This window comes from Balaenoptera ricei, chromosome 1 (assembly GCF_028023285.1).
Source record: "Balaenoptera ricei isolate mBalRic1 chromosome 1, mBalRic1.hap2, whole genome shotgun sequence".
NCBI classification, from domain to species: Eukaryota; Metazoa; Chordata; class Mammalia; order Artiodactyla; family Balaenopteridae; genus Balaenoptera; species Balaenoptera ricei.
Window position 1 is genome coordinate 174,344,455 of NC_082639.1, and position 16,773 is coordinate 174,361,227.

The 16,773-nt window shown below is 47.3% G+C and overlaps 1 protein-coding gene across 1 annotated transcript in view; it reads right to left on the reverse strand.

Annotated features, from left to right (window-relative positions):
• The window catches only part of LOC132354057 (mitochondrial amidoxime reducing component 2), a 34,004-nt gene extending 18,258 nt beyond the window's left edge, over nt 1-15,746 (reverse strand). Inside the window, exons 1-4 of the mRNA XM_059905647.1 lie at nt 15,120-15,746; nt 8,325-8,498; nt 1,442-1,604; nt 315-455 (exon numbers count right to left, since the gene is read on the reverse strand). Coding sequence (XP_059761630.1) covers nt 315-455; nt 1,442-1,604; nt 8,325-8,498; nt 15,120-15,394 — 753 coding nt within the window. The 5' untranslated portion in view covers nt 15,395-15,746. The remainder of the gene's footprint in view (nt 1-314; nt 456-1,441; nt 1,605-8,324; nt 8,499-15,119) is intronic.
• Nucleotides 15,747-16,773: the final 1,027 nt, after the last annotated feature.

A 16,773-nucleotide genomic window follows, 5' to 3' on the forward strand; every position in this document is an offset into this window, starting at 1 on the left:
GCTGTTCTCTTCATCTTTTTTTTTTCCCATTAGTTATCTCTGAGCTATGATTAGACATTCTAACCTTGTCCCAGACTTGCTCCAATGTGGAGTTGCCATTGCTTGCTTTGGGGCCTGAGCACTGAAGAGAGTGAACAGCAGCCCCCTGAGGCCAGCGAGGTGATGACAGCAGTAATAAGTGAACAACTCCACACAAGGCGAAGGTGATCCTTGGAGGAGGAGAGCCTCCCCAGCTGCCAACCTCGGAGGGTCTGACTTGGCACTGCCTAAGGAGCACATCTGGGCATCAAGCATAAAAGCAGCAAACCACTTACCTCCTCAAAAGCATTGCTGCCTGCCACCACGATATTTGGCCTGAAATTGTCCATTTTCACTTTCTTCTCCAGCCTGGTATTCAGATCTTCCAGGGAGGCTTCTGAGAGGATCATAATGGGGCCGCAGTCCGGGTAGGCCACCTGTGACAAGGACACAGCACCATCATGCCTCGCTGCCCGTGGAATGGCTCAGACCAACTGCACAACTGAGCAAAACCCAGAAGCAAAACCACCTGAGCGCAGAAGGGGAGAGTGGTGCTCAGGAAGGATAGGTGACACTGAGGGCTTGGAAACGGCCAGGTCAGGGTTCCTGCCCACCCTGGACGCAGGTGGGGCTCCTCATCCACACACTGAAGGCAGCAGCCAGACTCAGGTCCAATGTTACCCTCCAGCCACATCTCTTGTTCTTCCCTCAGGCGCCCAGCAGTGAGCCCCTTGCCACATCACCAACATCACCGGACAGGGCAAGGGTCTCCTGCCAATCAGCTATACTCTAGCCATGATTTCCTTCATCAACACCGTTCACTCACATGCATTTATTAAGCACCAACTGTATATTAGGCACTGTTCTAGGTGGGGAAATAGCACTGAACACAGCAGATAAAAACCCCTGCATTCAAGGAAATTTTCGTCCAAGGATCATGAGGAGAGACTCCCCGAGGTGCATTTTGAATCTCATCTCACGGCAGAATGAAAGGCTTTGGTTTGGGGGCTGTAGCTGACACAGGAGGAGGTGACTTCTCAGCCCTGGAAACAACCACACCCCACTGGCTGCGAAGGGAGGACTTGGAGAAAGTCTGCTTCTGTGCTTTTAGGAAACCTGAATTTAGTCCCAATCAAACTTCACTTTTGCCTCCCAGCCCATCCTCTCCTGAGTCCCCATCTGCCCGGGAGTCACCCCTGACTTCTCTCTCCACAGCTCCTCCCATATTCCATCCTCCACGTATCCTGGAGAGCCCACCAGGCTCTCACCCACTTCCCTCTCCATCCCTGACACCTGCCCAGGGATCACGCTCAGTACCACTCCCCTGGACCATCACTGCACTTTCCTAACTGAGGCCCCAAAAGAGGCTCTTTGTGGGCCCAGAAGGAAGCCAGAAGTGAAGGGCAGCTCTCTGCAAGCTCACCTGGTAATTCTGGACAACAGAAGGGAAAATTTTGCTCGATGGTCTTCCCTTCATGTTCTTTTCAAACTGAACCAGCCTGAAAGCTTCTGTTTTCAAGAAGTTGGTGAACCACTGAGCAGCCTCGTTACCACAATCCCTGCCCTGGATGTCAAGACCAAACACCCTGGAAGGGTCACAGAGAGCAGTGGGGTTACTTTCTTCATCAACACACTGAGTGATGGGGTCAAGAGGGAACAGCTGTGCTGCTGGGACCTGACTCTCCCAGAAGACCAGTAAGTGGTCTGTGGGCCAAAGCTGGGCAGAAACAGAGGGGGAGGGAGCAGGGAAGAGCTTGTCAAACCCTAATAGGCTTGTAACTCACACAGATCTCGTTGAAATGCAGATTCTGGTTCAGGAGGTTGGGCTGGAGCCTGAGGTTCTGCATTCCTAACAAGCTTCAGGATGCCTAGGCTGCTGGTCCACGGACCACACTTTGAGTAGCAAGGATTTAGGATACTTTCAGAAGGGGAGAAGAACGGTGGTGTGGTAAAGGCACCCTGAGCTTGGAGTCTGGCAAGACCCGGTTAAAACTGGAACTATGCCATCTCTAGTCTGTGACTTTTAGCAAATCATTAAACTCCTCTGACCTTCTGCCTCCAGTTGTAAATTGGAGATAATAATATACCACCTGCCTCATATGGTGGACACAGATTCCACCAGATAACAAAATGGTCTTCAAGGATTTTTTTGCTTGAGCGTCCCCAAAAAAATAAAAGTTATGTACCCCTCACAGAATTGCAAGTTGGCATGTCAACTTTTTTCTTTTTTAAAGTTGAAATATAGTTGATTGACAATATTGTGTTAGTTTCAGATGTACAGCAAGTGATTCCGTTTTATATATACTTTTTCAGATTATTTTCCATTATAGTTTATACAAAATTTATTTTAAGATTTATTTATTATTTATTTATTTAATTTATTTTTCTATTTTTGGCTGCGGCGGGTCTTAGTTGCGTTGTGGTGCGCGCTACTCTCTAGTTGTGGCACACAGGCTCCAGCACGCCTGAGCTCAGTAGTTGTGGCACGTGGGCTTAGTTGCCCTGTGGCCTGTGGGATCTTAGTTCCCTGAACAGGATCGAACCCGAGTCCCCTGCATTGTAAGGCGGATTCTTTACCACTGGACCACCAGGGAAGTCCCTATACAAGATACTGAATATAGTTCCCTGTGCTGTACAGTAAATCCTTGTTGCTTATCGATTTTATGTACCGTAGTTTGTATCTATTAATCCCACGCTCCTAATTTTTCCCTCTCCCCCTCACTTTCCCCTTTGGTAACAATGTTTGTTTTCTATGTCTGTGAATCTGTTTCTGTTTTGTATATAGATTCTTTTGTATTATTTTTTAGATTTCACACATACGTGTTAGCATATAATATTTGTCTTTCTGTCTGTCTTACTTCACTTAGTATGATATTCTCTAGGTCTGTCCATGATTTTTATAAGTTTAATTTGTTATGAAAGATTAAATTTCCATTGAATTATAAATATTAACATTTAAAATAAAATTATATCATAATTTATATACTGCGTCTTAATATTATAAATATATATAAATTATATTAAATAAAATAAAATTATGCTTTTAAAAGCATGCAATGGAATCCAAATGCCAGGCTAGTTTGATATCTATTTTTAAAAACAATCTATTTTTAAAAATAAATGATTACGGTCTTATTTTATGGCCCACATTTTAAAAATTATTTTTAACTTTTTTCCCAGTTTTATGGAGACATAATTGACATACGTAAGTTTAGGGTGTAAAGCGTAACGCCTTGACTTCCATATACTGTGAAATGATTACAAGTTCAGTTAGCTGTCATCATCTCATAGTTTTTTAAAGTTTTATTTCCTTATAATGAGAACTCTAAGGATCCACTGTGTTAATAGATGGAATGGAAGAAGTTGAGTTATAATAATTTCACTCATCCTCTGAACCCTTCTGTGATCTTTGGCACTTAATAATCATTCATCGAAAAGTGTTTTTTAATAATTTATCAGCAAATTTGATTAGAGGCTCCTTAATTTTAGCGTTAAGACAAAGACTTCGAACCGCTGTCTTGTAGAATGACTTTACCCCATCACTGGAGACATTCTCCTTTAGCAACACCAGTATATTTTATTGTTTGGGCCCCATAGGTTTTCCCCTCCCAGAGCAGTGCTCCCTACTAAGACATGGGGTGGGCAAGCCTTTCATCTGTACAAAGGGGAGGTGGAGAGGAGAACTTGCCCCCTGCAGCTAAGATCACTGTTGGAGGGAGAACCTATGGGATTTGAGGATCTGGAAATTGATTCCCTTACCCGCCCTCAGGTAACACAGGAAGCGTTTGCACCTCTCTGCGTGAGTGCTTCTCCCAGCTTGAAGGCTCCTGGGGTGATGTATGTGATGTATGTGAGGGTATGTATGTGATGTATGTGAGGGTATGTATGTGATGTATGTGATGTATGTGAGGGTATGTATGTGATGCATGTGAGGGTATGTATGTGATGTATGTGAGGGTATGTATGTGATGTATGTGATGTATGTGAGGGTATGTATGTGATGTATGTGAGGGTATGTATGTGATGTATGTGATGTATGTGAGGGTATGTATGTGATGTATGTGAGGGTATGTATGTGATGTATGTGATGTATGTGAGGGTATGTATGTGATGTATGTGAGGGTATGTATGTGATGTATGTGAGGGTATGTATGTGATGTATGTGAGGGTATGTATGTGATGTATGTGATGTATGTGAGGGTATGTATGTGATGTATGTGAGGGTATGTATGTGATGTATGTGAGGGTATGTATGTGATGTATGTGAGGGTATGTATGTGATGTATGTGATGTATGTGAGGGTATGTATGTGATGTATGTGAGGGTATGTATGTGATGTATGTGATGTATGTGAGGGTATGTATGTGATGTATGTGATGTATGTGAGGGAATCCCAGAGAGGCTCAGGAATCAACCCTGCGCTCCCCGAGGCCCACAGTCCTGGTCTGACTGCTACACACGCCTCATTCTCTGACAACCTAGCTCACCTACTGTCAAATCTCCATGCTGTTCTTCTGATGTTTCTTGGCCTTTTCCTTCTCTGTAAACCCCCTCCTTGGAGCTGCTGTTTGGCCTCGGTCCCCCTGTCATCTCATGGTCCTCTCTCTCAGAGCCTTCAGCCTTTCCCCTAAAACTCTCCTCAACCCACCAGTCTACTATTTCACACAGATCTGATCCCACCGTTCACCAGCTCCTTAAGTATCTGTTCCTGGGCTGAGCACTTCCCTCAACCCCTTCACCACAGCCCTCGTGTATAAGTGCACACACTTCTACCCTCAGCTTCCATCCACTCAGATAAGCTTAGTGTGGGCACTTTGAAAAGTAGAAAGCATCCAGTGGGGCAAGGGAAAACTGATTATCCAGTGTCCCTTCCCACTCCTGAAACTTATCCCTCCCCTAATCCTTCCTCCCTCCCACCCCTGCAGCAGACTCTATCTATCCCTCTGCCATTCCACCTTCTTCAATTCTCTCAGAATTTGGGAATTCCCTGGCAGTCCAGTGGTTAGGACTCAGCACTTTCACTGCCGTGGGCCCAGGTTCGATCCCTGGTCAGGGAACTAAGATGTCATAAGCCATGTGATGTGGCCAAAAAAGAAAAAAAAGTTCTCTCAGAATTTTATGCAAAGTCTACTTTCTTCCATGTTCTGATACAAAATGTTCTATCATCAACACCCCATAGAAAAAAACTGAATCTCCGTGTGTGAGTACAATAGAACTAACATTAGTTAGTAATCTACTAATTCACAAAGCAAAATAACTTACTAAAAATACTTAAGAAGACATAAAAGCTTGAATGGATTTTTATAAAGAAAATCCAGGCAGTTTTACTGGAAATTTCCACCAATGATCAAAGAATAAATACTACCAAACATAAACAGAAAAAATTTTTTAATTGTCATCTAAAATAGGAACAAAAAGATAAGATGTCTAGGACTGAATCTAACAAAAGATGTGCAATTCTATTATAGAGAAAATTGTAAAACTTTTTTTTTAATTTTTGAATTTTATTTTATTTTTTTATACAGCAGGTTCTTATTAGTTATCTATTTTATACATATTAGTGTTTATATGTCAATCCCAATCTCCCAATTCATCCCACCACCACCCCACCCCGCCCCGCTTTCCCCATTGGTGTCCATACGTTTGTTCTCTACATCTGTGTCTCTATTTCTGCCTTGCAAACTGGTTCATCGGTACCATTTTTCTATATTCCACATATATATGTTAATATTTGATATTTGTTTTCCTCTTTCTGACTTACTTCTCTCTGTATGACACTCTCTAGGTCCATCCACATCTCTACAAATGACCCAATTTCGTTCCTTTTTATGGCTGAATAATATTCCATTGTATATATGTACCACATCTTCTTTATCCAGTCATCTGTTGATGGACACTTAGGTTGCTTCCATGTCCTGGCTATTGTAAATAGTGCTGCAATGAACATTGGGGTACTTGCGTCTTTTTGAATTTTGGTTTTCTCAGGGTATATGCCCAGTAGTGGGATTGCTGGGTCATATGATAATTCTATTTTTAGTTTTTAAGGAACCTCCATATTGTTCTCCATAGTGGCTGTATCAATTTACATTCCCACCAACAGTGCAAGAGGGTTCCCTTTTCTCCACACCCTCTCATTTGTTGTCTGTAGATTTTCGGATGATGCCCATTCCAACCCATGTGAGGTGATACCTCATTTTAGTTTTGATCTGCATTTCTCTAATAATTAGTGATGTTGAGCAGCTTTTCATGTGCCTGTTGGCCATCTGTATGTTTTCTTTGGAGAAATGTCTATTTAGGTCTTCTGCCCATTTTTTGATTGGGTATAAAACTTTTTAAAGAAGTAAAATAAGATATAAATAAGTGGGTAGGGGCTCCCCTGGTGGCACAGTGCTTAAGAATCCGCCTGCCAATGCAGGGGACACGGGTTCATTCCCTGGTCTGGGAAGATCCCACATGCCGCAGAGCAACTAAGCCCATGCGCCACAAATACTGAGCCTGTTTTCTAGAGCCTGCAAGCCCCAACTACTGAACCTGCGCGCTACAACTACTGAAGCCCATGCACCCAGAGCCCATGCTCCGCAACAAGAGACGCTACCACAATGAGCAGCCCACGCACCGCAACAAAGAGTAGCCCCCACTCGCTGCAATTAGAGAAAGCTCATGCACAGCAATGAAGACCTAACACAGCCAAAATAAATAAATTAAATAAATTAAAAAGTTCCTGTCTGAAACAGTTTAAGGTAAAAACTTGCAACTGTGTGGGCCACTTCTATCTGAAACTAAGATGTTTCTTCCTAACAAGCTGAAAACGGTTTCAATAAAAAGCTTGAAAAAAAAAACAAAAAAGAAACGAAAAGCCTACAATTCAGTAAATTAGTCATTAAAAAAAAAAGATATAAATAGAGACATCACTGGTGGCACAGTGGATAAGAATCCAACTGCAAATGTGGGGGACACGGGTTCAATCCTTGGTCTGGGAAGATCCCACATGCCGTGGAACAACTAAACCCACGCACCACAAATACTGAGTCTGCACTCTAGAGCCCACGAGCCACAACTACTGAACCTGAGTGCTACAACTACTGAAGCCTGCACACCCAGAGGCCATGCTCCGCAACAAGAGAAGCCACCACAATGGGAAGCCCGCGCACCACAACAAAGAGTAGCCCCCGCTCGACGCAACTAGAGAAAGCCCGCGCGCAGCAACAAAGACCCAATGCAGCCAAATAAATAAATAAATAAATAAATAAATAAATAAATGGGGGAAAAAATATGAATAAGTGGGGAAAGATAACACGTTCATGGATAGGGAGGGTCTATGCAATAAAGATGATATCAACTATGTAAGCACTAACATTTATTTAAGTGCCTGAGATGAACCAGGCACAGTTGAAATAAATAAATAAATAAATAAATATATGAATTCATTACAATTTTCTCTAATTGAGCCTCAAGTTCAATTCAATACAATTCCAATCAGGTGGAACACAATCTCCAATCAGGAGATACAGGTGGTAACATCTCCACTAATGCCCTTGCCTGCCTGGTAATTCTGAATAGAAGTCCATCCTACTTGAATAAAAGGAGACAAACCCTAAAGATTGGCCCTTTGTATCCTCTCTATATTTGTATTAATCATGACTTTTTACTTTTTATATTTTTGATGCTTTGACATCTTGGGACTTGGTGATGCTGAAGGAACTACCCCTCCCAGGGCTAGTCAATTCCTAGAGATAGTAAAACACTAGGCTTTCATAGGCAGACCAGCCAATCCAGAGCCCTCACCCCAACGACCTCGTCCGTTGTGCTTTTATACTCTGGCCACTGTCCCCTGCTCTAATCACCCAGGACCAGGTACCAGACAACTGGGGACAGCCCCTCTGCCCCAGAGCCAATTTTCCCAGAGCCTGTAGAAACCAGAATAAAGACTCGTGCTCACATTTTCCCCTGCCCTCTCTGTCTCCTGACCGACCTGGTATTTCCCCATGTGGCCCTGCATGGTATAACCCTCCTGTTTCTAGGGATCTGTGAATATAAAAGACTTCTTTCTTCATGACAGTCATTTCTGTATCTGCATGTCTTGCCATATCTGATGAAAACAAATCTAAATATCCTTAATGCAATATTCTGCTTCACCCACTCGTACCTGACCACTGGCTTGATCCCAACATAGACTAGACTTCTCTTAAATATTTCCTTTACCAGTCTCATCATCTAGCATGCAAAGTGTAGCAAGGCAGAGTGCAGGGTAGAGCCTAAAGGGAAATCAGTTGTCACAGATCCCCAGAGGCCCCCAAGCAGAGCACCTGCAGTCATGGATCTTGTTTGAAGAACGTGGCTTGCTCGGCAAAACCAGTTGGTCCATGCCTGGTGCCCTGAGGATAAGGCAATCATCCTCATAGGTAGTGGAGACCAGCACGAGGCGAGGCTCCTGCCGGCCAGTCACCATGTGTCCACCTTCCTTAATCACCAGCCAAAACCTGCCAAGAAACAAACAAGGGCACACTCAGAAAATCTTCTACCACCCTCTCCATAGCCTCCCTCTAGCTTTCTATTTCATCAAAACCCTCCCTCTGCCCCAACTCAGGACCCAACAATTTCTTCCAGACAGTATCTAGGTCTAGCCAAATTTTGGGGGTCCAAAATTCTTTGGCTGTTTGGTACAAACAGCCCTGGGAAAGAACATCTGGCTAATGTATGAAAATCCCCAGTCCTGAAAATCCTTCTGGTGAGGCTGGTGTAGGGACCTTCTCAACTGCTGGGGCAACTACTTTGCTTACTTTGGGTCTTTGCTTTGGTCAGAGACTTCCCTGAGCCTGTCTCTGGTTGAAGCGGAATGTCTTCCAGGTCTTTTTGCTGTGGAACAAGATGGGGTTGACCGACTAATGGCCCAAGCAGACTGAAACTCTAGAGAAAGGTCTTGAATGTTTGTGACTCCAGCGGTTGCAATCCAGCCTCTGCTGGGTTTAAGTTGCTGGGGCATGTGGGCCCTGATCGGGAAACCCCTAAACAGCCTTTCTTCTTCATACACACATTAAAACTTATATAATGTTATAAGCCAATGTTACCACCATTTTTAAAAAAGAAAATATATCTCTACAATGGAATGTCATTCAACCATAAAAAAGAAGGAAATCCTGCAATTTGTGACAACACAGATGAAACTTGAGGGCGTTATAATAAGAGAAATAAGTCAGACAGAGAAAGACAAATACTGTATGATCTCATTTGTAAGTGAAATATAAAAAGGGGGGAACTGCTAGAAATAGAGAGTAGATTGGTGGTTGCCAGGAGTTGGAGGTGGAGGAAATGGGTGAAGGTGGTCAAAGAGCAAAAAGAGGTTCTAAGAGGAAAAAGTTCCGGAGACGTAATGTACATTATGGCAACTATAGTTAATAATACTGTACGGCAGGGGTCCCCAACCCCCGGGCCGTGGGCTGGTACCAGTCTGTGGCCTGTTGGGAACCAGGCGGCACAGCAGGGGGTGAGTGGCAGGCGAGTGAGTGAAGCTTCACCTGCGGCTCCCCATTGCTTCCCATCGCTCCCATCCCATCACTCCCCATCGCTCCCCGTGGACCGCGTTACCGCCCGAACCATCCCCCACCCCCACCCCCACCCCCGTCAGTGGAAAAACTGTCCTCCACGAAACCGGTCCCTGGTGCCAAAAAGGTTGGGAACCGCTGCTGTATGGTCTACTTGCAAGTTGCTAAGAGAGAAAAGTCTCAAATGCTCTCACCATAACAACAACAACAAAGCGGAAATTACGCGAGGTGAAGGATGTGATCACTAACCTTATCATGGGAGTCATTTCACAATATATATGTGTATCAAATCATCACATTGCACACCTGAAACTCACACAATGTTATATGTCAATTATATCTCAATAGAGCTGGAGAAGAAAAAAAGTCATGCAAATCACGTGTTAGATAGGAACTCCACTCACCTTCTAGAGAGCACCTCCCTCCGCCCCCGTTCTAGGCTCAGCTTTCACACGCTGTGTATCACATCCAAGGGGACAGTGGGGTGCGGGGTGAGCTGAAGAATGGAATGGGAGGCCGACCTGGTTAGGTTGGCTATGCTCTTATCGATAGTAGAGCGTGTCTTTGGGGTGACACCGCACAAATGATTTGATGACTAAAAAAGAAAAATGTGCCACCCCTAGGGGAAATGAGTTTCAACATCACTATTTTAGACAGAGCGAGTGCAGTGGGTGAGGAACTCTGTGGGCTCTGATGAGTGAGCCACCACTGAACGCTGGGGCCTGCCACACGTGAGCAGGATAAAAAGGACAGCCGCTTCCAGAAGGAGGGAGACATTTCAAACTATGACTGGAGCCAGATGGAATGTTCACCATAACCTGGTGAGGACAGCCGCTATCATCGCAGCGCAGGGAACCAGGTCTAAGCCACCTCCTGACCCTGGCAGGTAATCCGCGCTCTGGAACCTCCCCGTCAGGCACCCATCCCTGTCCAGCTTCTGGATAACTTCCCTCCCTTGCAGCCGAGCCAGCACACAGGGGCTGGGTCCCGAGCCGGCTCACTGGCGTGTGCGTTGGTGCGAGGGTACAGCGGCGGGATGGTGAGAGTGCAAAGGCATTTTAGGAACCGCCGTGGCTACTCTTCCCAGGAGCTGAGGATACTGGGCAGTCGTAGGTCTCCGACCCTCTGAGGAGGCCACCTTTTTCTTTCTAGGGATCTTTGGTTCCCAGGGTTCTCTAGCCCGTTCACCTACCGGGTGAGGGTGGGTTCTGTGACCAGGGATTTCCTGTCTACTTTGTTACAGCCTTATTCCCTCGGGCCTGGGCCCTGTTCCTTATTTCCAGCCTCATCCTTGGGTGCAGAGTCCTGGATGACCCCGTTCTGATGAACTCCACCAAAGCCTGCACTTGAACTTCCAACATGGCCCGTCCCCCTCTGAGACAAGGCTCGCCCTGAGAGCTGCACATGACCAGACACATGTCCAGACAGGAGTCGCCCCCCGCCATGGCCCATTATTTCCAACAGTCAGCCCCGTCCCTGGGCTGAGTCTTCTCACCTGCCATCCATCGCCCAACTTTAGCCCTTCACTCTGGCTCTCAAGCCACGCCCCCAGCTCCTGCCTGTTGTATACTCACCTGGGGGTTAAGCCCTGGGATGTAGCAGAAGTGGTGGCTAGAGGTTCTGTGCTTATCCTGCAATGGAAGGGGCAAGTGGCAACTTGCAAGCAGCCCAACACTGCGGTAGGACGAAGACCACAATAAAAGATGCAAAGGTGCCATCGGCAACATACCCCAGCCAGCCACCCCCATCACCCTGTAACCGGAATGATGATATTTTTCACCTCTTGCACACAAATGATGCCCAGGAAATGAATAATGACCTCTGTTCTGCCCAATCTGAAAGAAAGGATATGTCTGGAGTGTAGATTTTTTCACGACCCAGTTTTTTCTCGTCTGCAACCCTGAAAGCCAGCACCTTCGTTTTACACAGAAAACATGAGTATGTGGCTTGAAGAGCAGTGCAGAGACCAGAGCTCAGAGTCTCCAAAAGAACAGCAATGCCCTGAACAACCAACAGCCGTGTTCAGGAGGCAGAGTCCAAGACAGCTGGAAAGTCTCATCTCTAAACTGGCAAACTGGCCTGGGAAGTAGGAATGACTGAGCTGGAAAAGGGGGGAAAACAGGAGCCCTACCACAGAGAGCTGGAGGGTAAGGGCAGGAGGGAATGACACTTGGGATAATAAACTTAGCAGACTCATGTCTCCAAGAGGTAATAGTCTATGCAGAAGAAATGAAGGGCTGGGTTTATCAACGGGCGAGTCATACATGGTTGGTGCGGAGAGTGAGGGTTTACAAGGTCAAGGTGGGCAGTCATGCCCTCCCAGCATCTGTACCAATCAGCCAGTGTTAGCCTTCTGCTGGATGGACTTGAAACGAGCTCAAAGCTCAGAGCTCTCAGGCCAAGCATTTGCACAAATATGCTAAAGGCTTTGAGCAAAATCGCTCTAGAAATTTAAGGCACAGAGCCCTTAGAGAGGAAGCTCTCGGCTTCTTAGAACAGTTCCAAAGACACAGATTCAAATTGGAAATAAATAAAGGCAGGCTTTTCCTGCATTCTAGACTATTTGTAGTTTTGTGATTGAACTCTCAAGTTGAGAGAATAACAGCATTTAGCAGAGTTCTTTCCATCTTGCTTTCGAGTTTCAGTTATCCTTTAATAAATAAAATCTAGATTTGATAGGGTCTTGGAGATCATCAAGTTCAACCTCTTTTGCAAATGAAAAGAAAAATGAGGCTCAGAGAGGTTAAGTGACTTTGCCTGAGGTCTCCTGATCCTCGGCACAATCCTTGCCCTTGTAAATCACATGCTGGTTTTACAGGAGGGCCGTGAGTGCTGCACTCAGAGATCTGAGTTCAAATCCCTCCAGCACATAATGGTCTTGTGATCCTGGGTGAGATACTCATTCTTTCTGATACTGTTACCGTATTTGCAAAGTGGACACAATACCTAGCCCACAGGATTGTTTTGAGGCTTAAATTACATCATCTGTTGAAAGAACTTAGTTAAGCATCTGCTGCATATGAACCATTGAATAAAAGTTTATTCCATTGTTTTTCCCCACCTCATCCCAGTCTCCATACCACACCACCCCATCCCAAGCATTTATTGTTCAAAACAAGGGAAAGTTGATACAGTCCCATCTATTTTCAGATGCCCACAGAAGCAGAAAAGCAAAGGACAAATATTTTCTTTCCATGGAAGCAAGAGTCACAGCAAAGTAGTGGCAATGAGCAGTGGGAAAGCAATAGTTATTCTGATGAAAAGAGGAAACACAGATAAGAACTGAATCTCTCTGTGAAATAACCTCAGTCCTTCACGTGAGGAAGGAAGGAGCACAAGTCCATTTTCTCTGGGTGTGCATCCTGAGAATTTACCTCTTCACTCTGCCTGAGGTCTTCCCAGCAGTCAGAAGACTTTTCGAAGCCTTCACACTTGAATAGGCTCGAAAAATGCTCTTATTCTTAATGGTCACAGAGAAAACCCTCTCCTGATAGCATCAGAATCACCTGGGGAGATTTAAACACCCCCCACATGAGTTTGCTTCACTCTTGGTGATTCTGAGTCCGTAGGTCTGGGATGGGAATCTCAGGAAATTATAGTCTTAAAAAACTCTCCAGGATCAGAAATCTGAGGTGAAAGGGGATGGAAAATGCCCCATGAGTTACATGGTCTGCACACACAACAGTTCTCTACAGCTAGCTGAAGTTTTTCAGTGCCGTGGGGGCCCACATTTCTTTAAGAGGACAGCAGTGTCCAGAGAAGAGAGAATACACGTGTCCTGGAGTGAACTCAGGACAGCAAACAGCCTGTCTAGAAGGCTCCCTGAATGACCAATTGGCAAACCTCCCTCTCCCTAGACACAGGACCACAGCTAATCCATCCAAGCCAAACAGGAAAGCGTCTGCATCCTAAGGAAGCAAAGAAGGTTCCGTTCTTCCTTGTTCACTCTTTTTAGGGTTTAGCATCCTTCTCTGTCAAGAGTGCTTTCCCGATATCCAGCTGCACCATTCTGTGTCCATGAGTATGTGTCTGTGGACTCACCTTTGGGGGGAGAAAAATGACAGGTTGCCTTTTCTTTTCTGAGGGAGGAGGATGAAATTTCTATGTGCCAGGCCCTGTGTAGGTGGGGACTTTAGAGTTCTTCACTGAGGAGCAGTCTGCCTCTGGAGGGAGGGGACACACTTTTTTTTTTTAAAGCTATTTTAATTATTTATTTATTTATTTATTTATTTAGGGCTGTGTTGGGTCTTCGCCTCTGTTCGAGGGCTTTCTCCAGTTGTGGCGAGCGGGGGCCACTCTTCATCGCGGTGCGCAGGCCTCTCACCATCACGGCCTCTCCTGCTGCGGAGCACAGGCTCCAGACGCGCAGGCTCAGCAATTGTGGCTCACGGGCCTAGTTGCTCCGAGGCATGTGGGATCCTCCCAGACCAGGGCTCGAACCCGTGTCCCCTGCATTGGCAGGCGGATTCTCAACCACTGCGCCGCCAGGGAAGCCCCACACTTTTGTTTTAATGGCAAGTATTATACGCACAGTCCACCTGCCACCTCCTCTCTCCACAGGAAGACTTCGCTGTGCTCATTCTGTATTAAAGTGGGTCAGGCCCCCACCTCCTGCGTCTCCCAAGCACCTTCCCCAGCACCAGAAGCTGTGAGGGGCAAGCCCCAGCAAGGCCAAAGCCAGTGTCCTTGAATAAGACTTGGTTTCAGCATTGCTCCCATCTACCCACTAGTGCCAATAACATTTTATTTTTCTACTATTGTGCTCATACTAAGAATCAGAAAACTTAGAACTAGCAGGAGCCTTGGAGATAACCAATCAGACCCTGTCCTTTTACAGAGCCTCTCCTCCAGGGAGGGGCAGAGGCTTTGTAACGGATCAGGACTCTCTGAGGCCTTCCCAGGACAGGCCCTTCCCCCATACCCTCTGCTTTAGCTCCTCTCTGACGTACCTAGATAACAGTATTTGATGCACATTTCCTGAATGGTTTTACAGATGTGACAACCTCCCATCAAATGGAAGATGTTAATTACTTGATGACCAGAAGCGCATAGCCCCAGGCCTCCTGGAGCCTAAGGAATGATGATGTTAACCCCTGTGACACCATCCTCTTACCTCACCATCAGCCAGTTGGAGAATTGTGCACGAGCTGATCACATACCCTGTGACACCCCTCTCGCTCACCTGGTTTTTAAAAATGCTTTGCCGAAACCTTTCAGGGAGCTCTGGGTCTTGGGGGGCCTGAGCCACCCGTCTCCTTGCACAGACTTGCAATGAACCTTTCTCTGCTCCAAACTCCAACCTTTCGGTTTGTTTGGCCTCACTGTGTCTTCGGGCACAGGAACTTGCGCTAACATCTTGCCTCCACTACCTTTCCAAATCTGCACCAGACACGAGCTTCACCTTTCCAGCTTCAGGATCAAAGGCAGAGGATCCAACAAGCAGCCCAGCACACGCACGTGGCAAACGTCTCTTCTCCTACCCTGGTACAGGCCCCAGCTCCCCCGCCCCACTCCCTCCCTCCCCAGCAGGTCCTGCACTGTCGCCGCGCCCGGCCCTACCTGTCCCGCAGGTGACCGCTGCGCAGCCCCAGGGCCGTGCACTCCGCCGCCTTCACCGACACCCCCTTGCAGGACTTGACGGGGTAGATCCAGAGCTCTGCCACGGTGCCCACCTGCTGCAGCCGCCGGCGCCGCCCGGGCCGCGCGCGACGCCAGGCCACGGCCCCCAGCGCCACCGCGGCCAGTCCCAGCGCGGCGACCCCGAGCCAGCGGGGCCGGGGCTGCGGCGCGGGGAGGCCCAGGCGGGCCAGCGCGGACGAGCCGGCGGCGCCCATGACCCAGCGATCGCGGGCGCGGGTCTGAGGCGGACTCGGCAGCGATTGGCGTGGGGAGGGCGCCCGGGCGCTCAAGGCTGCAGACGAGCGGGAGGAGCCAGAGTTGGCCCAGGCACCGGCCCTGACACCCTTTCCGCGCGCCGAAAGGACTGGCTGTGCGCAAGGAGGGGACGCTTAACTGGGCGCCAAGGGCCAGGCGGTAACCGAGAGAAGCGAGGCCGAGAGCGAACTGGGGTGCTCAGGTGCCCTTGGGGGCGGTTCCGGAGGCCCCACACCAGAGGCCTGGCTGCCCACTTTCTCTGGAACGGTCACTTTCGCCTTACTTCTCCCTCTTCCCGGGGCCCTGCGACTCAGCCTAACTCCTCGCCCGCCCTCACGCTACCCGGCTCTCCACTGCCCCTTCGCTCCCTGTACTGCCCATTTTGTTGCGTGATTGGAGCGCAGGGAACAGTGCAAGTGGATGGTAGATTGCAGTATGGGTGATTTTAAATGTTTAGGAGCTCCTACTGGCAGATCGCTCTGAGAACTGCAGAACTTTCGGCCCATAACCTGCTCCGTGGAAACTTATGCGCTCTGAACAAACTCGAGAGTGGCTTCTTTTTTTTTTTTTTTTAATACATATTTATTGGAGTATAATTGCTTCACAATGCTGTGTTAGTTTCTGTTGTACAACAAAGTGAATCAGCCATATGCATACCTGTATATCCCCATATCCCCTCCCTCTTGCTTCTCCCTCCCACCCTCCCTATCCCACCCCTCTAGGTGGTCACAAAGCACCAAGCTGATCTTCCTGTGCTATGCGGCTGCTTCCCACTAGCTATCTATTTTACATTTGGTAGTGTATATATGTCCATGCCACTCTCTCACATTGTCCCAGCTTACCCTTCCCCCTCCCCGTGTCCTCAAGTCCATCCTCTACGTCTGCGTCTTTATTCAGTACCATTTTTTTTTTTTAGATTCCATATATGAGCATGGCTTCTTGCCGCATCAGTCCAAGTCCCAAGGATGACCCTAGCTCCCCATTAAAATGCCTGCCTGAGAAAGCTCCCTGCTGCCAGAGATTTCACTGTTCCAGCCAACATCCAGGACTGGCCTCTCACCCCCTTTCCTTCCGTTACGGACCTTTGTTCTTGGCCTCCTTAATCGATAGAAACTGATTAAGAGGCCAGGCAAGAAATTCGGGCAAGGCTTTCTTGAGACTTGAGCTGCAGCACCAGAGAGCAAAAACAAGTAACAGGTTCCCTTGCTTCCTCCCTGAGTGGGGTGAGTGTAGGAGCGGGTCCTGGGGTAGCGCTGGAGGCGTGGCTTAGGTCATCTGCCCACCCCCTTGGTGGTGCTGTGTGCAGGGGGCATGTGCGGTCCCCTGCTTTTGCTGGGTT